Below are 24,372 nucleotides of genomic sequence, written 5' to 3' on the forward strand. Positions count from 1 at the left end.
TGTGTGATAGATAAATGATGAAGAATATATGGCAAAATCTTTACAGTTGTAGAATCTAGGCAGTTTATAATATACTTCATACATCATTTTTGTATGTTTAAAAATTGTGGGGCTGGTGCTGTGGCATAGCAGGTAGAGCCGCCTCCTGCAGTGCTGACAACCCTTACAGGCACTGGTTCAAGTCCCGGCTGTTCCATTTCCAGCCCAGCACTCTGCTATAGCCTGGGAAAATAGTAAAAGATGGCCCAAGTCCTTGGGACCCTGCACCCACATGGGAGACTGGTCAAAACTCCTGACTCCTGGCTTCAGCTTGGTGTAGCTCCAGACTTTGCAACCAACTGGGGAGTGAACCAGCAGATGGAAGATATCTCTCTCGCTCGCTCGCTCGCTCGCTCTGCCTCTCCTTCCCTTTCTGTGTTATTCTTGACTTTCAAATAAATAAATAAATCTTTTAAAAACATCATAGTGTTAGGTTGGTGCCACGGCTCAATAGGCTAATCCTCCGCCTTGCGGCACCAGCACACCAGGTTCTAGTCCCAGTCGGGGCGCCGGATTCTGTCCCGGTTGCCCCTCTTCCAGGCCAGCTCTCTGCTGTGGCCCGGGAGTGCAGTGGAGGATGGCCCAAGTGCTTGGTCCCTGCACCCGATGGGAGACCAGGAGAAGCACCTGGCTCCTGCCATTGGATCAGCGCGGTGGGCTGGCCGCAGCACGCCGGCCCTGGCGGCCATTGGAGGGTGAACCAACGGCAAAGGAAGACCTTTCTCTCTGTCTCTCTCTCTCACTGTCCACTCTGCCTGTCAAAAAAACAACAACAAAAAACATAGTGTTAGCCTGATGAGGGGGACAAGTGTGTACTACATTTTAATCTCTTCAATTATGTCATTTGTTTTTGTTAAATGTTTTTTAGTTTTTTGCTAAAACTAACTGTTTTAACTTTATTGGATGTGTTACAGATGTCAGAGTGGTACAGTTCGAACAAATTGCTTGGATTGTCTTGATAGAACAAATAGTGTGCAAGCATTCCTTGGTTTGGAGGTAATAAAATTAAGTATATGTACCTTGTACTCTGAGTGCTTTTGTAATAGTGATTTTTCTCATTAGTTACTTTTTGAAAGTACGAGTAAAGTTATGCTTCATTAAAAGAATACTTTGCATTTCTTCTAGTCTTTGGTTTGGTGGGTATCCCAATCCCTTTGATTTAAATGTTTCATTTATCTGTTCTCTTTAGATAACTGTCTGTCTACCTAGGTCTATTGTTCCTTAACTCTCCCTTTTAATAACTATATGATTTCAATAATTACTTTGTTTACCTGTGTTTATGTATGTCTAGGTCTTAGGGAAGGTCTGTTTTCACATGCACACACACATGCACAAAAAAAAAGTTTGCTTTTTTGACAATTTGTAACCCAGATCAGTTTGGCATTTTTAAGTCAGTGGCTGTGAAAAACAGGATTAGATGAAAATGCCATTGTTACAGAGGATGAGAATGAATGTGAGTCAGTTTCTGTGATAAGTTGTTTATTTATAAGCTTTTCTTCTTTTTCTGACTACTTATCTATCAAATTCAGTCTAATAGTCTCAGCTTTTTGAAACATTGAACAATGCTGAGCTTGGTAAGTGTTCCCTGTTATATAAATTAGGGTCATAAAGCTGTGGTGAACCTTTAGTTCTTTTTTTTTTTAAACGGATGTATTTATTTTATTTGAAAGGCAGAGTTACAGAGAGAAAAAGAGAGAGAGAGAGAGAGATCTTCCATTTGCTGGTTCACTCTGCAAATGGCTGGTAATGGCTGTGACTAGGCGAGGCAGAGCCTGGAGCCTTATCTGGGTCTCGCCCATGGTACAAGGGCCCATGAACTTGGACCATCTGTCACTTTTTACCCAGGTGCATTAGCAGGAAGCTGGATTGGAAGTGGAGCAGCCAGGGCTCAAACTGGCACCCATATGGGATGCATTCTTTTCAGTTGGCTGCTTAACATGCTGTGCCACAACACCAGCCCCAAAACTAAGTTCTGTAGGAACTTAACAGAGTTCCCGAATGCTATCTAAAAGAAAAAAAAAAAAAAAAAAAACAGAAATAGGAAGTACCATCTTATATCTTCTGGTTAATTATCTTAAGTTTGACCAGAATATTGGTTAATTAGTTACTCCACAGCTGAGATTCTGTCTCTCAAAAATAAAAGTCGTATTTAAAATTCTCTGCTATAGAAATATATTTCTCATGTGGCTAATTAAATTTTATTGTTTTGACTTTTTTTGAAATCTGTCATTGAGGTTTATCACTATATTTAGAAAATATACTAGAGAATTCAAGTGGGCATATTGCTCATTTAGATGGAATTTATCACAAGGCATGGGTTGGTTTCTAGTTCTGATTTTTAAGATGCTGAATACGTTTATATTGATTCTGAGATGAAGCTTATTGAAATACTGAAACTGTGTGTCTGTCTCTTACTGACTCTCTGCCTTTCACATAAAAATAGATTTTTTTAAAAAGTATGACAGGAGTTTTTCTTAGGATCTGACTTACCTGACTCTTCACTGGTGTTGGTAGGTAGGTGTGAGAACACTCTGTATAGCATTTGCTTGACTGGTTATAAAATTCAGTGCTCAAACAGGCAAAACCAAACTAGTAATGAAGATCAGTTTGTCCAGTTCCTTTAAGAGAGACAGTTTAAACTGTGAAAGAGATCCTGAGTCCCTGATGTGTGTATTCTGCAGGCTAGAAAGGAACAGCTTTGGTGTGAGTCCCTAGGTAATAAAATGAATCCAGTTCACTGGCATGATTCCGTCACGCGCAGCTGTTCTTTGCAGCAGTGGGCGTCTTACCTCTGTCCGCCTTCTCTCCTACTGAAGTTTGTCTCTCTGCCCCAGGGAAGATTCGATGGGTGTGGACATGAGTCCCCTGAAGCCCAGAACTGTTTTGGTTTGTGAACTAAAGGCCCACAGAGATTATCACTTTAAAGTGGACGGTGTCGAACATGAACACCAGTTATCTTTAAGAACAGTCAGTGTAGGTGCTGGAGCAAAGGGTGACCTGCACACTGTTGAAGCAGAGGCCATGAATCATGAGGGCAGCTTTTACAGTAACGCTGGCAACTTTGAAGATGTCTGTGCAGCTTTGAAATAACTATCCCTGGGGCCGTAAGGTTGAAGTGTGGTTCGGGGCCTGTGAAATTAGTGGACTGCACTTAGCTGCTGTGGAGGAAGATGCAGAGTCGGAGGACGTGCAGCTGGTAAGTAGACCTGGAAAGCGGTCTGCCGCTAGAGGTGGTAGCAGGGTGCCACAGACAAAAGCAGAGCTTGGGGCAAAGCGGGTAAAGCCGCCGCCTGCGGTGCCGGCATCCCATGTGGGCACTGGTTCACGTCCCTCTTCTGAGCCTGCTCTCTGCTTATGCCCTGGGAAGGCAGCAGAAGATGGCCCATGTGCTAGGGCCCCTGCACTCACGTGGAAGAACCTCCTGGCTCCTGGCTTTGGATTGGCGCAGCTCTGGCCATTGTGACCAATTGGGAAGTGAGCCAGCAGATGGAAGACCTCTCTCTCTCTCTCCCGCCCTCTTTCTCTCTCTCTCTGCCTCTCCTTCTCTCTGTGTGTAACTCTGACTTTCAAGTAAATAAATCTTAAAAAAAAAGCAAAGCTTGCTGTTGATGATGATGATGATATCATGTTGATAATGAGGAAACTGAAGAAAAAGCTTGAGTGAAGAAATCTATAGGGGATACCTCAGCCAAAAATGCACAGAAATCAAGAATGGAAAAGACTCAGAACCGTCAACATTGAGATCAAAAGGTCAAGAATCCTTCAAAAAATAGGAAAAAAACCCTAAAACACCAAAAGGACCTTTGGCGAGGCTGGTGCTGTGGTGTAGCGGGTAAAGCCGTCGCCTGCAGTGCTGGCATCCCATATGGGTAATGGTTCAAGTCCTGGCTGCTCCACTGCCAATCCAGCTCTCTACTATGGCCTGGGAAAGCAGTAGAAGATGGCCCAAGTGCTTGAGCCCCTGCACCCATGTGGGAAGACCCAGAGGAAGCTCCTGGTTCCTGGGTTCAGATAGACATGGCTCCAGCCATTGTGGCCAATTGAGAAGTGAACCAGCAGATGGAAGACCTCTCCCTCTCTCTCTCTCTCTTTCTCTCTCTCCTTCTCTCTGTGTGTAACTCTGACTTTAAAATAAATAAATAAATCTTTAAAAAAAAGATCTTTGGCAATGGAGGAAGTCTCTTTAAGAAAATAGTTTAAACCATTTATTAAAATTTTCCGTCTTATTTCATTTCTGTAACAGATGACATCTGGCCGTCCTTTTTATAATGCAGAGTGAGAACTTTCCCTGCTGTGTTTGATAAATGTTGTCCAGGTTCCATTGCCAAGAATGTGTTGTCCAGAATGCCTGTTTAGTTTTTAAAGAAGGAACTCCACCCCTTGCTTGGTTTTCAGTATGTATGGAATGTTATGATAGGACACACTAGTAGTGGTGGTCAGATGAGGAAATGGTGGGGAGACAAATACGCATGTGAAGTAAACTCAGTATTTTAATAAAGTATAAAAAAAATCCAGTTTAGGGTTTTAGTCCCTGATTATTCTATAAGTAACCATACTTCAAATAAGGTAAAAGAAAGTGTTAAGTGGGGAAGAGTTAAGTAAAAATGCAATGTGTAGAATGTGACTGGATTCCAAGTGAGAGAAACAAACTGCTTTGACTCTCCAGATTGCAAAGCTAGAATTCATAGAGGAAGAACTTTTTTGAACACTTTTACTGTTTTATAGGGTGGAGGAATGTGGTGGCCCAAAGGACCTTGAATTCCTTTTGTTTGGTGTTCCCCCTAATTCTCCTTTATATATACTACTAATATGAATCTTAGAGATAAAAAGTATTTAGAGCTATAACTATTTTCTTAAATTTTGTGACAATTTAAGAGCAGCTCTCCTTTTCTCATAAACTCTTAATTTTAATTACTTAAATTTATAAAACCAAACCCAAACATTTAAAAGCTTAGTTATTCCATATTTGTTAGATAAACTTGGTAAACATTTTCTGTATTGTAATTCATATTGCTAATTATTCATTTTTGATGAGCAAGATAAATCACTCACATTTATGATACTTTAATTCTATCATTTGATCAGGAAAGAGTTCTTATTAATATAATGGAATGCTAACTTGTGGTTTTTTTGCTCACGTGACATTTTAAAAATTCATATGATGAGAAATAACACAGCCTAGTAAGTGGTTGTGTTTTCTGAATCCAGTCTCATGGAATCCTGTAACTGGACATTTTTGTTTTGAATCAGGCAGTCATTAGAAGTTGCATGTTAATGTACTCATGGAAGTTTATTGTTTGCTGTTTCAGATGCTAACTAAGCAGTTGGAAGCCCTGGGCTTAGCTGAAAAGCCTCAGTTGGTGACTCGCTTTCAAGAAGTGTTCCGCTCCATGTGGTCCGTGAATGGTGACTCAATCAGTAAGATATATGCGGGCACTGGAGCGCTGGAAGGGAAGGCCAAGGTAGGCCCAGGTTTACCGTGATCCTACGGAGGAGCCTTTCTTCCCCCTTAGGAAAGCCATTAACTAGCCTTTTTACAGTTAATAGGTTTTTAAAATAATAGCTGTCCGTTTCAGAATTCTGTTGTATCATGCTTTTGTGCCTTTGATGCGTCTTTCTATAGTGGCCGTGATGATTACATGGAAGATAATATAGGTCTTCAAAATGTTTGTGGAAAATGCGTACTTAGATAAAATTGTGCGTGGATTTCAAAAAGCTTTCCACTAAAATAACCTCATTTCTATTTTTCTGTAAACTTTTTGAAGAACCTTTGTATTATTAGTCATTTAGTGATAATCCACTAAGACTGTGTATTGCTTATGTCTTTTGTGCTTTTCCCTTTAATATCTACTGTACTTTTTATATTACTTATTTTTATAAAACATGTGATTTTTTTGTTTAATCCTTTTAGTAAAGGTCCTTTCTCATTTCTCCTAGTGCCCCTTGCACTTGACACACTGCCTACTATTTAATTCATGTGTGCCAGTGTTGGATGGACAGATAAATCAGGCAACAATTTGTGCATTGCTTACTGTGAACCCAAAATTCATAAGGCTTAATGTTGAGTTTTTATCCTTTTACTTAACTTACCTTGAAGAAGGGATTATGAAAATGTGCCAAAGAAGTATAAGCTGTCTCATCCTTACTTTTTAATTACTAATATTATGTACACACTACTTTCCCCTCTAGTATTTGGCCCTTACTGAGAGATTTTGGGACGATGCTTGAGATATTTTTCATTGTTTTATATATTTATATATTGTTTAACCTTTTAAGGACCCCAGCCTTACTTGAATTTATTAACATCCTAAATCTCTACAATTCCTCATGTTATTTCAGGATTAGAAATGAAAGTAGTGACCACTTCTGTAATTCTCATGTAGTTTCTTCATTATAGCACCTGAAATTCTTTAGAGGCCATTCGTCATCTCCAAGTCTTTCAGTTTCCAAATCTTCTTCCTCTTTGTTCTCTCATAAAATGCCATGGCTCTACCCAGAGGTATTGGCCTTACCTGCACAGTTCTTTTTGCTCAACCCATAGGAATAATTTCTGTTGTCTTTTATAAATATTTACTTCTTAAATGGTCTCTATTTTTAGAAACATGAAATTGGTAAACTTTCATTTGTTCTTTTAAATAAATAGCATAATTCTTGCTATTAAAAACTGATTCTCTGCAGCTGTTGCTTAAGATACTCTTTTAGTCTTCTGCACTTTGTTTCTGCCATGACTAAGAAAATATATGTACAGAAGCTACATATATTTTCAGTGGTCATTGTATAGATACGAAATTTTATATATTAAGTATACTAGTTTGAAATGAACTAAAATCTAACATCTGAACTGCTCTTTCTTTTCCTTTCTCTGGATTCCTTTTGATTAATTGCCTGATAATGTCAATGGTGAGTGCTTTTCAAATACTGTCATTTGTGTACGTCCTCATATATAAGGAAATAACAATTTAATGCAAAATTGAAATAACTAATTACAGTAGCATTCATTTAGTGGCATTTAAAATAATTGTTTCTTTATTCTGAAAATAAATCTCTAATTTTGTTCCTTTAAGGAATAAAAACTAAATAATGCAAACTATTTTCTAGAAAGCAAGATATGTAGTCTTTTCGACAATTTCCGTAGTCTGAGATTAGAGTACATTTTTTTAAAGATTTATTTATTTGAAAGGCAGAGTTACAGAGAGGGGAGACACACAGAGACAGAAGACAGAGATGCCTTCTATCTGCTGGTTCCCTCTCAAAATGGCTGCAACAGCTAGGGCTGGGGCAGGTTGTAGGTAGGAGCCAGGAGCTTCATCTGGATCTCCCACGGGGGTAGCAGGGGCCAAAGCACTTGGGTCCTCTGCTGCTTTCTCACGTGCATTAATAGGGAGCTGGACTGGAAGTAGAGCAGCCACAACCTGAACCTGTGTTATGGAAAGAAGCTTAGCCTGCTGCACCACAACTACCGGCCCTAGAATAAATCTTTATGTGGGCAGCTAGCATTCCTGTGTAAAGTGTATTTCACTGAAAGTTGTAATCAACTTTCTCAATGACAGAATAAGTTTATTATTTTTATGATTTATATTGCTTAGGCAATAAAATGATCTAAAATATACAAAGTGGTGCTAATGTGTGATATTTATGAACTATAATTACGAATTTCTTTTTAGACTAGCTCTTCATTTTAGGTTAGTTTTACAGCTAGTGTAAGCTATTTGATTGGAGCAATTTCAGTTGTGTTTTTTTACTATCAGGACAACGAGGGTTTCCTTCAAGCTCAGTACGTCTTCCTTTAGCATCTTGCCTTTCCCCATCCATCCCTCCTCAAGTCTAAAAGGTGCAATGTAGAAAAGGAGTTTCCAGTTTTAAATGAGCGCAGTACAGTTTATTTCCTTTTAGTAAACATTTTTAAAAATTTTACTGTTCTGGATATCATAGATGAATGCAGTTGTGGCAGTGGGCTTTTTCTTATCTTTGTGCAGTGCTATTTCCTAAAAGGAAATGAATCAGTGACATCTAGACATACTTTAATGCAATGATATATATTCAAAATAGGATGTTAGGTCCTTTTTTAAATATTAAATTATACAAAACAATTTGAATTTCAAAATACCTACTGAACAAAAATCAACAACGTTTAGAATGAAAAGTCATGCTCCTTTCTCCTTCAACAGGCTGGAAAGCTGAAAGACGGTGCTCGTTCTGTTTCCAGAACAATTCAGAATAACTTCTTTGACAGTTCCAAGCAAGAAGCTATTGATGTTTTGCTGTTGGGAAATACTCTAAATAGTGATTTAGCTGACAAAGCACGAGCACTTTTAACTACTGGAAGTTTGCGTGGTATGCATAATTTACATTTTATTTGCTCTATATTTTTTATAGTCCAAAACTTAAAAGTCCAAGTGGGAAAAACAAACTTATTTACATAAATAATTTTTAGACTGCAGCTGTTTAAATTGTTGTAGAAGGAATTAAAGGAAGTTTGTCTATACTGTCAGCAGCATTAGTAAGCCATAAACTGAGCCCCTTGCATGTTTTCTTCCATAGATTGTGATGGAGGGGGTAAATAGTTTTGCTATTGCTAACTTTATACAAGGCAAGATTTTATGGACTATTCAGCTAGCACTTAGAATATTCAGTAATCTAATTATGTAGAAAAATGCTTTATTGAAAAAACCAATACCTATATTTATTATTCTGATCACTTCCCCAAAAGTTTAATTTGGACTTTTGATTGTTAATTGCTTAAATAAGCATTAAGTCGTATTAATAATTCAAGTAATGCATGTGATTGAACACTAACCACTATTATCAATTTTAATATTTGACATGAGCATATAACTTTCAGGATAGTTTTTTTTTTTTTACCTTTCGTTGTTTGTCTTTTATTAAAATCAAAAGAATTTGAACTTCCCCTGACAGTGAGCCCATATAAAAGTCATGCTTTGGAGAAGCTCAGCATTCACTGTAGAACTTAATAGATGAGACCTCTTTCCTCTTCCCAGCTTTGTCCAGGTATAATTGACAAAATAAATTCGACATCTTCAATTCCACGTTTTTCATTTTAATTTTCAAATTCTGAACATTTTTGTTTAAAATGTTAGTTCTAAACCAAATCTTAATCTTTCAGTGTTCCCTGTTCAAGTAGGAGAAAATTGTTCCTGCATCAAGTAATGCACTCTTGGGTAAATATTTGGTTACAGAGGTTTTCGTGGATTCTTTTCAGAATTCCTCATGGTGCAGAGTTCCACAAGATAGATAGTGACAGCCAGTTCCTCAGTAAGTCGTAGGCTGGGGCTGAGCCCTACCAAACTAATGAAATCTGATCTCAGCTACTGCTTTCAGGCTTGCTTCCTGACTTCCACAAGTAGAAACTTGACTGATCTGTGTTTTGTCACCTCTTTCTACCTGTGCCTACTTTGATGTGGAGGCATTAATAAGCAACAATGGAAAGTAAGTGGTTGAAGGAAAGAAGAGGAGATGCAAAGGACCTAAGTAATTCTCAGACCTGAGCATCACTTATTTTTAGTTTCCTGCACATTTTACTATCTGTAAAATATGCCTTTAAAAAAAACAGTACAGTCAGTTCTGCTATAATGCTTGTTCTGAGAATGGGTATCTGTTCATCATGGTGGTTGTATCAGGGAACGATTTGAACATAATGCCAGTGTTGCATGAGCTTCTGCATGATTTTGCTAGGAAGCAACACTAACTAAACACAGAAAATGGTACCCAACAGAACTGAAGTGGTAGAAACATACAAACACACACATGTACACAGGTAGACACCCGAAATGGCTTCCCTGCCTTCCTTCATGTGTATTGCGGGTCTTTCCCACCCACATCTGGTGTTTCAGTTTTCCATCTATTTCCAAATAACCCTTCTTCCATAATTCATAATTACAAGTACACCCTTTTTTTGATGCCCACTTCTATAAGTCGATGTCACTGTTTTTCAAGATGAATTGCCTTATTCATTGTAGTATTCATGCATTTGTTATCCATTTAGCATGCATATTGTTGAGCTCCTATTATTTCTGATGCACCACTCTTTGTGTGAAGTTTTTGTGTGGTGTCCCTTTCCCCATTTCCCATAGGTTTTGTGGCTATGGGAATTTTCTCTGTTTTGCATCGCACAGTAATGTTTTTAGAATGCATGCCATGTTATAGCTGAACTGACCTTACCAGTTGGCAAGCCCCAGAAAGAAACTAAAAGATTTGTGTAGTGTATCTGCAGTCTTCACTATCCTCCAGCCTCTTAGGTTTTCATATTTATAGGCTTACCCACTCCCACACATGTATGTGCCCCCATTCACAAACAGGAATAGCCAGAGACAAACCTGGGACCTTCTAATTATGAGATGTCAGACAACTGAGTCACTGTAGGATTTTCCTTAGATGTAGAAGGTGTTTATCAATTATTGTCATTTATTTATAATATTTATTTATAATTGGTATACTACAGCCATCAGAAAAAAGTCATCAGATTGACTTAAAAAAGTGAGGCCCTCTAAGGATGTTTTGTTGTAACACTCTAGATTTTAACTGTAACTTGTTGTTTTACTAATGACTCTTTGTTTTCTTCTTGATGCATCCATAGTTTCTGAACAGACATTACAGTCAGGTACAGTATAGAAAATCTATAAATAAAAGCAACTTTTTAATTTTTTCTAAAGTTGATATTGTACACACACACATACACACACACAAGCCAGTAAGTAGAAACTTTCTCATGTTGTTGTAAGATTCTAGCAGAATAAATTGATACCTTGTTTTAATGTGAGAAAAAATTTTATTTGAGAAAATTAAATACTTCGCTCAGAAGGAAGTGTATACTGGTTTTTGTCATCCTGTATCAAGTGCTTAATTCCAGTTAATGATATTCAGCCAATTTTAATTTCGGTTTTGTATTTTATTGACCAACAATTATTAGTGTTATACCTTACTATTAATAGGCTAATGGAAAATATCGAGATGTGAGATTTTGGATTAATTTCAGAGTGTTGTCTGTGGTATTTAAGACTACTCAGGCCGGCGCCGTGGCTCAATAGGCTAATCCTCCACCTAGCGGTGCCGGCACACCGGGTTCTAGTCCCAGTCGGGGCACCGGATTCTGTCCCGGTTGCCCCTCTTCCAGGCCAGCTCTCTGCTGTGGCCCGGGAGTGCAGTGGAGGATGGCCCAAGTGCTTGGGCCCTGCACCCCATGGGAGACCAGGAGAAGCACCTGGCTCCTGGCTTCAGATCAGCGCGGTGCGCCGGCCGCAGTACACCAGCCGTGGTGGCCATTGGAGGGTGAACCAATGGCAAAAAGGAAGACCTTTCTCTCTGTCTCTCTCTCTCTTACTATCCACTCTGCCTGTCAAAAAACAAAAACAAACAAACAAAAAAAAACTACTCAACGGTGTTTCACACGCACAATATTTAAGGAGCAGTATATCATTTTCTTACATTTGATTGACGTATTTCCTATAACTCTAGACATGCACTAAAATTGGATCTGAAGTAACTTTAAAAAGCATCAAGATTTCTAACAAACTTAGAAAAATTAAGTGTATATCTAACAAACTTAGAGGAAATGTGTATAAGACCTGTGTATTCATTTGAATCTCATGTGTTCAATCTCTGACCAAAATTTGTGATGTCTTTAAACAAATCTGTGGCAAGAGGAACAACAGCTCAACTCTAAGTAGAAATTCAGCTTAAAATGGCATTTTTTCTTTCCCTTAATATTTGATGTCACTTAAGATTTATTTTGCTCAGTTATTGTTCTGAAAGTTTGAGAAGCCATTGATTTTTCTTTGAGAAGAGCAGAGGAAGGGAGCAATTGGATATATTTTTGGGTTACATAATGAAACCTATTTTCTAAAATGGTGTGGTATTTAGGGATGAACATCTGTTCTTTGAGCACAGCCTCATTATTTCCTTAAGTATATTATGGTGCCAACCAATTAAGAATAAACTAGGGGCCGGCGCCGCAGCTCACTTGGCTAATCCTCCACCTGCGGCGCCGGCACCCCAGGTTCTAGTCCCGGTTGGGGCGCCAGATTCTGTCCCGGTTGCTCCTCTTCCAGTCCAGCTCTCTGCTGTGGCCCGGGAGGGCAGTGGAGGATGGCCCAAGTTCTTGGGCCCTGCACCCCATGGGAGACCAGGAGAAGCACTTGGCTCCTGGCTTCGGATCAGCGCGGTGCGCCAGCCGCAGTCGCCATTTAGGGGGTGAACCAACGGCAAAGGAAGACCTTTCTGTCTGTCTCTCTCTCTCACTGTCCACTCTGCCTGTCAGAGAAAAAAAAAAAAAAAAAGAATAAACTAGGAATCATCTTTTAACCTTCTTATTCTGTGTAAAAGCTGACTTGTTACAACACGGCAACATACTTTTGTTCACACCATTCATTATTGTCTGCTGAATTTTTTAAGCTGCATTGTCCTTATATGAGTATAAAATGGACTGTGGGGGCTGTTTTCATGCTGGTAATAATCATCTCAAGTAACAGGGCGGGTGAGGAATCTAGATTTCTCCTGCTGGGAGCCCTGACGATGTGTTTGTCATCTGTATCAGTTCTTTCAGGGGATGAAAAGGGCGAAACAATATCCATAACAATTCTAAGGTGCTGTTTGCCCACTTCACCCTCAAGTGACTGCTATATATATATATATTTTTTTTTTTTTTTGACAATGAGAGGAAGGTCTTCCTTCCGTTGGTTCACCCCCACAATGGCCGCTACAGCCGGCGCACTGCGCCGATCCGAAGCCAGTAGCCAGGTGCTTCCTCCTGGTCTCCCATGTGGGTGTAGGGCCCAAGCAATTGGGCCATCCTCCACTGCCCTCCTGGGCCACAGCAGAGAGCTGGACTGGAAGAGGAGCAACCGGGACAGAACCGGCGCCCATATAGGATGCTGGCGCCGCAGGTGGAGGATTAGCCTAGTGAGCTGTGGTGCCAGCCATGACTGCTATATCTTGGCATCATAAAATAATTAATAATATCAGAAGAAAATAAGACTGGTAAAAAGTGAAAGTAGTTTTGGTTTCCTTTTTCTCTTACCAGTTAACTGGCTTTTAGGTTGAGGTCTGGTTAAGATTCTAATTTTTTTTTAAGATTTATTTTATTTATTTGAAAGAGTTACAGAGAGAGGTAGAGACAGAGAGAGAGGTCTTTCATCTGCTGGTTCACTTCCCAAATGGCTGCAACGGCCAGGGCTGAGCCAGTCTGGAGCCAGGAGCTTCTTGCGAATCTCTCACATAGGGGCAGGGACCCAAGCACTTGGGCCATCCTCTGCTGCTTTCCCAGGCGCACTAACAAGGAGCTGGATTGGAAGTGGAGCAGCCAGGACATGAGCCGGTGCCCATATGGGATTCTGGTGCTGCAGGCCAGGGCTTTAACCAGCTGTGCCACAGCACTGGCCCCCAGATTTTGTCAAATCTAAGTGCCAAGAATTTAATTTAATCAAGATGGAGCATTGTTTAGAAGGGAATAAGATAGGTGGTAGACAAAAAATACTTAAGACAGAGATTGAGAATTCAAAATGTATTGAATATTCATTCTTTTAACATTTATTATCAGCCATTGTGTACTATATAGTCTTTTAGTTACTAGGGATATTGTCAGGCCAACATTTCTGCCCTCAAAGTTTTCATTCTCATGAAAGGATATAGTTACAAGATAACTAAATACAATCTAGATCGAGTAGCCCTTCCTCGAAGTGCTGGGGCCAGCGGGGCTTTCTATTCTGGAGTTACCAGAGTTTGGATTGTGCACAGACTTCACCAACTGAGAATTTCTAATCAACAACATTAAAATCAAAAATGCTCCAGAATTGGAAACATTTTGGACATCATGTTGGCACTCAAAGCATTTTGGATTTTGGATTTCAGACTTTGGGTTTGAGGAAGCTTTTAAATGTGATGGTTGCTATAGAGAAAAATTATCAAGGAGAGAATAATGGAAGATTAGGGTGGAGTGCAGTTTTAAATAAGGTGGTCAAGAGAAGCTCACAGGAAAATAAGATCTGAAGGAGGTGATGGAAGAGTGTGGCCAGTGCAAAGGCCCTGGGTTGGGAGTAGGCCTGGCATCTTGAGAAAGCAGGGAGGCCGGTGGCTGAGAGTGAGTGAATGGGGATAACAGGAGAGAGAGACAAGATTAACCGTGTAGGGCCGTATAGGCCATTGTTATGGACATTGGCTTCTAATCTGAGATGAGAAGCGTTTAGTAGTAATTTAATTTTCTGACATGTCATTATCTTTCTTAATTTATATTTTTGTCAGGAAGCCATTATTCATCAAAGCCACCTGTCACTGAATCTTAAATATAAATGGTGTCAAATGTTTATGGGGAAAAATATTTTTTCAACCTTTTAATGACTGTTGTATGGCAGTCAATTGCTATATTCCTAAAAATACATTTCTTAGGTCTCATACATTATAACATGTACTATTTCCTTGAAATAGGACTGTTTGATCTGCATGTTTTATGTTGCTGTTGTCATTTTGTTTTTTTACTTTGGCTATCATATTTAATGCCATCTTGTGTGTGTGTGTGTGTGTGTGTGTGTGTTGGTTAATTGCCTCATGCTGAGCCTTGCATTCAGGCTGATCTTTTTTTGTGCCTGTGCATGTATCTTGTATATACTTGTGATAATAATTGTGCTTTCTAGACATCATATCTCAGTTACGAAAATCAATTTTTGTAAGTGGTTTAATGCAACTGAAATTGTGTTATGTCTTGTTTTTTTATTAGCATCTTCTAAAGTACTGAAGAGCATGTGTGAGAATTTCTATAAGTATTCAAAGCCCAAGAAAATTCGAGTGTGTGTCGGAACTTGGAATGTAAATGGCGGGAAGCAGTTTCGCAGCATAGCATTTAAGAATCAGACACTCACTGACTGGCTTCTTGATGCACCCAAGCTAGCTGGCATCCAGGAGTTTCAAGGTTGGTGTTTCTGAATAATTCTTTTACCTCTCCACAATTGATACCTCTTAGCCTGTGAGAAGTGATTTGTTTATCGGCCGTCTGTGATACAAACTTTATAAAGAGTTCTTTCAAAATGATTCCTGAATGAACTAAAGGGTCTTCAAGAACAACCATCTTAAAGAAGCAAACTTAGGATACCTTAAAGAAAGCAAATTTATAAGTAATTTTATCTCACAGGTTTCTGCCTTTCATATGACTTTAGTTAAATGCAGAATACAAAACTGGATTTTTATGAGATCTAGTGTTGTATTGGGTGGGGTCGCCATTTGACGAAGGCTTACTTAAAAGTATTTCTTTGATCCTTAATTGTAGATAAAAGAAGTAAACCAACTGATATATTTGCAATTGGTTTTGAAGAAATGGTAGAGTTGAATGCTGGAAACATAGTAAATGCAAGGTAAGTTGGCCCAGTAATACACCAGACAATATTCTCATTGAGAAACTTGGAGGATAATTATTAGTTCTTATCAACTGTAAAACAACAGTTCTCTCTCTACACTATTAAAAATATTGAGACTCTCCAAAAACTTTTGTTAATGTAGTTGTATCTCTTGATAGTTGTTGAATTAGAAATTAAACATGTAATGTCAGGAGTGGGTGTTTAGCTTAGAGATAAAGACAGTTTGGTAAAGACCCTCTCATCCTGCCTCAGAGTGTGTAGGGTCCATTCCCAGCACTGATGACTGGTTCTAGTTTCCTGCTAATGCAGAGCTTGGGAGGCAGCATTAATAGTTCCTGTCACCCATGTGGGAGACCTGTATTAAGTCCTGGCTCCCAGCTTTGGCCTCTGCCCAGCCCTGGCCACTGTGGGCATTTGGGCTTCTCAGAGATCTGTTTTTGTCTTTCTCTTTATGTCTCTATACCTCTCAAATAAGCAAGTAAAAATTGTGAAAGCACTTATTTTAAAATAGTAATAATAAACCCAATATGTGTTAACATAATATTTTTATAAAATAAAAATGTACTGAAAGGGTGACGTTGTTTCTTAGTTTTATAAATTTCTTTAATGTCTGGATTAAGACAGCTGGATTTTTTTTTTTTAAGATTTATTTATTTATTTGAAAAGTAGAGTGAGAGAAGGAGAGAAGGCTCTTCCATCTGCTGGTTCACTCCCCAGTGGCCACAACAGCTGGGGCTGGACCAGGCTGAAGCCAGGAGCTAGGAACTCCCATCTGGTTCTTCCACATGGGCGGTAGTGGCCCAAATACTGGGACCATCTTCCACTACCTTCCCAAGCACAATTAGCAGGGAGCTGGATCGGAAGTGGAGCAGCCAAGTCTTGAACTGACACTCCAATATGGAATGCCGGTTTCTCAAGCAGTAGCTTAACCTGTTGTGCCATAACGCTGACCTCGAAAACTGGATTCTTACATCTGCTTCTGCGTCTATTTGTTGCAATGTGTTATTTTGAACTATATGGAGAAAAGTCACATAAATAAATAATTGGAAAAGGAACTATTTTAGTAGGCTTTAAGTATAATTTCTTTTCTGATACTACAACAGAACTCTACAAATGATAGTGGTTTAAAGGTTAGTTGCAAGATGGAATCTGAAACCATGTTGGTGAACTTTTTGTGCTCTGTTATACTAAAATTCACTGGTCTTTTGCCATTGCACAATTTTGTAACATTATGTTTTGGTCATTTGGAAATTGTCACTGAGTTTTGTAGATCTTACAAATTTTGGCACATCATATTACACAATATCAGAACAGCATATTGGTTAATATCATTGCTCATCTCATAAAAAGTTATATTTGGACTCTGTAAAGATCATGCTAGAAGACTGTAGTTGTCCAAAACACTATATTTTGCTTGAAAACTCAAGATTTATTATGGGAAACAAGTACTCTTGACTGTTTTGTTACTAGTTTGCTTGTTTTTTTTTTTTAAGACATAGACGCAGTTGAAAAAATGTCTACAAAATAGCCTAACTGAATAATTATGGTCGTTATTTCTTTCAAGGAAAAATTGTATTCCATAGAAAAAGTCCCAGTTCAGCTCACAACTCAAAGTATTACACGTTTTGCTTTCCTTGAGATGATACTACTTTGGTCTGCAACAGAAGTGCTTTGTATATATTTCCCATTCATCAGAGAATAGAAAAGGATTTGACTCAAGGGTTGAGCTTTGATAAAAATTTGTTTATTGTTTCATCATGGACATTCTTAAGTAAAATGGTATTTTTTTCCTCCAAGAATATGGCAGTAACATTATGATAACTTTTTAATAATAACAACTGTATAATAACTGTATAATAATACAGTGAGTATGGTTTGCTGCCTCAATTCAAGTGAAGGCCCCAGCACTTTATCCATTATAGCTTTTATGCCATCAGTGCAAATGGCAGTCAACACGATGAAGAAGACATCAGTGTCTTAGTAGTATATAAAATAATTTCAACCACATAGGTTTTGGTTTCCTCAGGGATGTCTTAAGATCATTTTGGAGAACTATTTCTCTAAATCCATATTGCAAGTACAAATTATATGAATGAAACTTAAATCTTTAAAGTGTGTTTTATTCTACCAAAGTATGCTTTTTTTTTTTTTTTTTTTGGACAGGCAGAGTGGACAGTGAGAGAGAGAGACAGAGAGAAAGGTCTTCCTTTTTTGCCGTTGGTTCACCCTCCAATGGCCGCCGCGGCCGGTGCGCTGCGCTGCGCTGATCCGAAGGCAGGAGCCAGGTGCTTCTCCTGGTCTCCCATCGGGTGCAGGGCCCAAGCAGTTGGGCCATCCTCCACTGCACTCCCTGGCCACAGCAGAGAGCTGGCCTGGAAGAGGGGCAACCGGGAAAGAATCCGGCGCCCTGACCGGGACTAGAACCCGGTGTGCCGGCGCCACAAAGTGGAGGATTAGCCTAGTGAGCCGCGGTGCCGGCCCAGTACGCTTGCTTTTAAATTTGAGCAGTTGCCTGTATTCTGTGTCATTTTAAAAGGAAAAAGACAATTAGCAATAACTAAAGTAAGCAAATTATAGAATATTTTAGAAAAATACAATGGAAAATAAATAGCCGTAAAGGGATGAGGCTGTGAAGGTGGGAAGACGATAACAGTTTTAAATGGAATGATCAAGGGAATGACTTGAGAGAGCACCTTAAGAAAGTGATGAAAGTGTTATTTTCTTTTTTTTTTTTAAAGATTTATTTATTTGTTTGAAAGGCAGAATTATAGAGAGGCAGACGCAGAGAGAGAGAGAGAGAGGACTTCCATCTTCTGGTTCACTCCCCAGTTGGCCGCAACAGCCGAAGCTGTGCCAATCCGAAGCCAGGAGCCAGGAGCTTCTTCCAGGTTTCCTACAAGAGTGCAGGGGCCCAAAGACTTGGGCCTTCTTCTACTGCCTTCCCAGGCACATTAGCAGGGAGTTGGATTGGAAGTGGAGCAGCCGGGACTCGAACTGTTGCCCATATGGGATGCCGGCACTGCAGGTGGTAGCTTTACCTGCTATGCCACAGCGCCAGCTCTGCTCAATATTTTTTCTAAAGGTCCAGTAAGTTAGATTTTGGAGTGTGGTATTCTTTTAGATAAATTTTGGATTTTTCTTTTTAAAGGAAACAGGCAAAAACAGCCTGCCTGAAGATTTCACAGTCTTAGGAAATTTGAGTTGATAAATGTATCATTGACATTGTCTTATAAAATAGGCTATTGTAGTCTATATATTTTTAAAGATTCCCCTTCTACTATGTTCTGGCAGCACAACAAATCAGAAGCTCTGGGCTGTGGAGCTTCAGAAGACAATCTCCAGAGACAACAAGTATGTGCTGCTGGCGTCCGAGCAGTTGGTGGGCGTCTGCCTGTTCGTCTTCATCAGACCACAGCACGCTCCGTTTATCAGGTCAGTGAGCGCAGCGCTCTCTGAAGGCTGCTTCCTACCATTAAGAAGAAGAAGGGTTAGACTGTTTGTTGATTAAGAGAGACATTCACTCTAGTTCTTGCTTTAAAACGTGTGCTTGAAGAGTCACCAGTAGCTTCACTGGTGACTTCATAGAGCTGTATGAAAAGTGCCATATAATATATAGGTATGTGATAATATAATGTATATTCTTGATTAGCATATAGGTGAAACTGTTGAAATTTATAGTCTTTGATTTAGAATTACTTGTTTTAAAGGGATGTTGCAGTCGATACTGTGAAGACTGGAATGGGAGGCGCAACTGGAAATAAGGGAGCAGTTGCAATCCGAATGCTGTTCCATACAACCAGCCTTTGCTTTGTCTGTAGCCACTTTGCTGCAGGGCAGTCGCAAGTCAAAGAAAGAAATGAAGATTTTATAGAAATAGCACGAAAATTGAGTTTTCCTATGGTAAATTCTTGCTGTTTGTTCTTGATCGTTTTCCTATGGTAAATTCTTGCTGTTTGTTCTTGATCGTTTTCCTATGGTAAATTCTTGCTGTTTGTTCTTGATGATAAATTTTATTTTATTTTAATTTTCTCCCAAATTCTAAATCTGGGATTTTGAAATTTTAAGGTATCTCCTAGACATAGCAATAGTATTCACCTATGTAGTTATTTTGTATGTTACTGCTGTTGTTAAATGAACAGGTGTGGAGGGAAGGCAAGCGTATGTGAGGCAAAGAAATAGTTGTAAAGCATGAATTGCCTTGAATTTAAAATTCTATCTTAATACTTCCAGGGAAGGATGTTATTTTCCCATGACTACGTGTTTTGGTGTGGTGATTTCAACTATCGAATCGATCTCCCCAATGAAGAAGTTAAAGAGCTCATAAGACAGCAAAATTGGGATTCTCTGATAGCAGGAGATCAACTTATCAATCAGAAAAATGCTGGGCAGGTATATACATACTTGAGAAGATACTTGCTTGGAAGAGGATTTTGGTTGTTAAACATAAAGCAGATGTGTTTTTTTTTTTTTCCTGAAGTCTTTTTTTATGTAAATATACAATATAAAGGTTAACAGGGAATTACCTTTTCTTAAAATCAAAAAGGCAGACACAGAACAAGTCCCATGAAAAATGTTTGTATAAGATTCGCTTTCAAATAGCTTTTGTTTATTTTGGAGGGGGCTGATAGTTTAGAATCAGTCTTGAGGGGTGTTTGGAGTCTGGTTTAAGATCCTGTGGCAATCTTTTTTTGTTTTGTTTCTCAGATCATCTGCCTTTCAAAAACTTACTTCTTAAAACTTAAGACTTGAAATTTTGGGAGAATTGACTTTAAAAATATTTTAGAAGGTGATTGGAGGCCACTTGGTACAATTCCTGGGGATCATCTAACTTAAAATCTAATATTTTGAGCACCACTTAATCTTTTTAGATCTCAGCTCCTATTTGAGAATAAGATGCCAAGCTACATGATATCCAAAATCTCAAACAGTTCTAAATGTCTCATGTAGCTCAAAGCTCAGGGAGAATTTCCTTATTCATGTTTTTGTAGTTTGTTTAATTGACAATAAGTGATATGATAAAGGTTACATCTTGGGTTTTTTCTAAGCCTTATTTCATTCAATTAGAAGTGTCCCTTAGACATTCGGATCTGACTAAAAGGTCCATGAGAGTCTCACAGGCATGGAAAGCCATGACACGGTGGCAAAAAACAATCTAAATGAAAGATCCTAGTGAACAAGACCCCAGCAGAAGGATCAGGCCATCAAGGAGAGAGGCGCCTTTCTCTGAAGGGAGGAAGGAACCTCCACTGTGATACGGCCTTGACTAAACAAATTCAGAGTTGGTGAACTCAAGGGGCTTCCATAGCCTAGACAGCTCATAGCAAGAGTCTCGGGTGATTGCTGACATCATAAATAAGAGTGCCAATTGTTAAATCAACAACAGGAGTCACTGGGTTCATGCTCCCCACATAGGATCTCTGTCCTTAATATGTTTAACTATGAAACTCAAAAACAACACTACTAATTGAACAATACCCTATACCTGGTTCGGTTGTGTGAGTGCAGCCTGTTGAAATCCCTGCTTAGTATATACTAAGTTGATCCTCAGTATATGAAGGTAATTGAAAATGAAACGTGATGAAGGGCGGGATGGGAGAGGGAGTGGGAGAGGGGAGGGCCACGGGAGGGAGGGAGGTTGTGGGGGGAAGCCACAACAATATAAAAGTTGCATTTTATATTCTACTTAAAACTGTTGGTTGAACTCTGTAATTAATACACAGTTACTCTTAGGTGTTTAATTAATGCTATAACTAGTACTCAAATAGTATTTTACATTTTGTGTTTCTGTGTGGGAGCAAAATGTGGAAATTTTTACTTAATATATGCTAAATTGATCTTCTGTATATAAAGATAATTGAAAATGAATCTTGATGTGAAAGGAAGGGGAGAGGGAGTGGGAGAGGGGAGCGTTGCGGGTGGGAGGGAAGTTATGGGGGGGGAGGAAGCTATTGTAATCCATAAGCTGTACTTTGGAAATTTATGCTCATTAAATAAATTAAAAAAAAAAAAAGAAGTGTCCCTTAGATGCATGCAGCTTTTATCTAACATCCAGCATTAATAGACATTGAATGGAAACAGAACTTTTTTGGATTTTGAAATTACTTACTTTATGTGTGTTTATTTTAGATTTTCAGAGGATTTTTAGAGGGAAAAGTTACCTTTGCTCCGACGTACAAATATGATTTGTTTTCTGATGACTATGATACCAGTGAGAAGTGCCGTACCCCTGCGTGGACAGATCGTGTCCTCTGGAGAAGGAGGAAGTGGCCTTTTGATAGATCAGGTTTGGAAACAGACTTCATTGTTTTAGTGAATTAATGATGAAGAAGGGAATGATATAAACATCAAATAAGATACCTACTTTTCTTTCAACAAATAGTGACTAGAATAGAACAAATAAATTTAATAGTTTTAAAATATTTTCAAATCTTCATAATAACTTAATTTTTCAATCTATTGACAGTAATATAATTTCATATAGAGAAACAAGGAAACATTTTCATCAGCTTTTCAATTGAATGCTAATTCAGGCTTTTAACTAGAAAAACTGAAGTGGTTCATGTATATTTTGGACGACCATGGCCTATGAAATTATTTATAAAACACTATTTGGTTGGGCCGATGCTGTGCCGCAGTGGGTTAAAGCCCTGGCCTGAAGTGCCAGCATCCCATCTGGGTGCCGGTTCGAGTCCCAGCTGCTCCTCTTTCAATCCATCTCTCTGCTATGGCCTGGGATAGCAGTAGAGGATGGCCCAAGTGCTTGGGCGCCTGCACCCGCGTGGGAGACCTGGAAGAAGCTCCTGGTTCCTGGTTTCAGATAGGCGCGACTCTGGTCATTGTGGCCATCTGGGGAATGAACCAATGGATGGAAGACCTCTCTCTCTCTCTCTCTCTCTCTCTCTCTCCCTCTCTCCCTCTCCTCTCTCGTTCTCCCTCTCTCCCTACCTCTCCTCTCTCTGTGTAGCTCTGACTTTGAAATAAATAAAATAAATCTTTAAAAAAAAAAAACAATATTTGGGGGGCCGATGTTGTGACATAGCCATAGGCTGCCACCTACAATGGTGGCATACCATGTGAGTGCCAGTTCAAGTGCTGTCTTCTCCACTAATGATCCAGCTCCTTGCTGATGCACCTGGGAAAACAGCAGAAGATGGCCCAGATACTTGTTCTGCTGCACCCACATAGGAGACCCAGATGGAGTTCCAGTTTTCCGGCTTAGCCCTGACCCAGCCCTAGCCATTGTGGCCATTTAGAGAGTGAACCAGCTGATGGAAGATCTCCCTTTCTTCCTTTTTCTCTGGATTCCTTCCTCTCCCCTTGTCAGTCTGTTTCAAATAAACAAATTTTTAAAAAATTTTTTTCTTTTAAAATATCTATCTATTTTGAAAGTGAAATTAGTGATACAGAGAGAAAGAGAATCTTCCATCCACTAGTTCACTCCCCAAATGGCTGGAGCTTAGTCAACCCGAAGCCAGGAGCCAGGAGCTTCTTCTGGGTCTTCCACGCGGGTGCAGGGGCCCAAGCACTGGGGCCATCCTCTGCTGCTATCCCAGGCTCATTAGGGAGCTGGATTGGAATTGACACCCATATGGGATGTCAGCACTGCAGACAGAGACTTAACCCTCTATTGCCACAGGTCCCTGAAAACAAAATTTCTTTAAAAAAAAAAAAAAAACAAAAACAAAAACAAAAAAACACTATTTGGTAACAGGCCTTTAAATAATCTCAGAAGTAAAACCACACCATAGTTTTTCCTAAGTAAAAAAATTACCAAAACCCTTTTTAGTTTAAACTAAATTGCCCGTCTGTTAACAAGTATACCTGGTATACTAGCCTCAGATAGCTGAAGCCAATGAAAGAAGTTGTTACCTATTTTTTGTTTTTTTAATGAAAAAAATTGTTTGAGAGGCAGATACAGAGCATACTTTTCTACTGCTTCACTCCCCACATGTCTACAACAGCTGGCTGTTCTGGCACTGGAACCAGGAGCCACAAATACTGTCCAGAACTCCCATGTGAGTGGCAGCAACCAAACTACTTGAGCCATCAGCACTGCCTTCTGCATTAACAGGAAGCTGGAGATAAGAGTTGGAGCCAGGAATGGAATCCAAGTCCTCCAGTGTGGGGTGTTTGGGGGAGTATCGTTAGGGTAACTGCCAGCCCCGGGAGACACCTGTTTGTGCCACAGAATCTGTCCTGCTCATATGACTTTTCTTGTGTTTTCTTTTTTTCTGACTGCAGCTGAAGACTTAGATCTTCTAAATGCTAGTTTTCAAGATGAAAGCAAAATCCTCTACACGTGGACTCCTGGTACTTTGCTGCACTATGGGAGAGCTGAGCTGAAGACTTCTGACCACAGGTTTAACAAGTCTTGCTATTTCTCATGGTACTTAAATTTGTTGAAATGTGTTCTTTTAAAAACGTTTCTGACATGTCCGTCTTCTTTATGCTTTAAGGCCTGTTGTTGCTCTGATTGATATAGATATATTTGAAGTTGAAGCTGAAGAAAGGCAAAACATTTATAAAGAAGTCATTGCAGTTCAAGGTCCCCCAGATGGTACAGTGTTGGTCTCAATCAAAAGTTCTTCACCAGAAAATAATTTCTTTGATGATGCTTTGATTGATGAACTTCTGCAGCAGTTTGCAAATTTTGGTGAAGTTATACTCATAAGGTAAGTAAAATATTGTCTAAAAAAGCCATGACTCATAAAACAATAAAATTACTAGAAGTCACCTTACTTAGCATTAAAATAGAATGAGTTTATTTCCAATCTGAAGAAAAAAAATCATAAATTGGATAGTAAAACTCCATATGAACAATTGAAGACAAATATGTGCACATTTAGATTCGATCTTTCAAGATTCCTGTACAATATAACATGTAACAAAACCCTACGAGAAGAAGAATCTGTTTTGCTATTTTTTTTCTTTTTAGGGAGAGGTAGAAGTAAAGTGATTTTTCTGCAGTTGATTT

The 24,372-nt window shown here is 39.2% G+C and overlaps 1 protein-coding gene and 1 pseudogene across 38 annotated transcripts in view; both read left to right on the plus strand.

Annotated features, from left to right (window-relative positions):
- Window positions 1–24,372, plus strand: part of SYNJ1 (synaptojanin 1) — a 105,248-nt gene that overhangs the window by 51,441 nt on the left and 29,435 nt on the right. For 11 of the 38 annotated variants that reach the window (XM_089330305.1, XM_089330306.1, XM_089330287.1 and 8 more), the window contains 12 exons: window positions 954–1,035; window positions 5,349–5,501; window positions 8,208–8,373; window positions 10,634–10,657; window positions 14,765–14,956; window positions 15,311–15,395; window positions 18,690–18,830; window positions 19,106–19,298; window positions 19,629–19,787; window positions 21,525–21,681; window positions 23,640–23,757; window positions 23,855–24,070. In XM_089330305.1, coding sequence (XP_089186431.1) covers window positions 954–1,035; window positions 5,349–5,501; window positions 8,208–8,373; window positions 10,634–10,657; window positions 14,765–14,956; window positions 15,311–15,395; window positions 18,690–18,830; window positions 19,106–19,298; window positions 19,629–19,787; window positions 21,525–21,681; window positions 23,640–23,757; window positions 23,855–24,070 — 1,686 coding nt within the window. 38 annotated transcript variants of the gene reach the window in all.
- On the plus strand, window positions 2,653–3,643 carry LOC149126910 (nucleophosmin pseudogene; annotated as a pseudogene).

Source organism: Oryctolagus cuniculus, chromosome 4 (assembly GCF_051225735.1).
Source record: "Oryctolagus cuniculus isolate XC-2025 breed Fujian yellow rabbit chromosome 4, ASM5122573v1, whole genome shotgun sequence".
NCBI lineage: Eukaryota > Metazoa > Chordata > Mammalia > Lagomorpha > Leporidae > Oryctolagus > Oryctolagus cuniculus.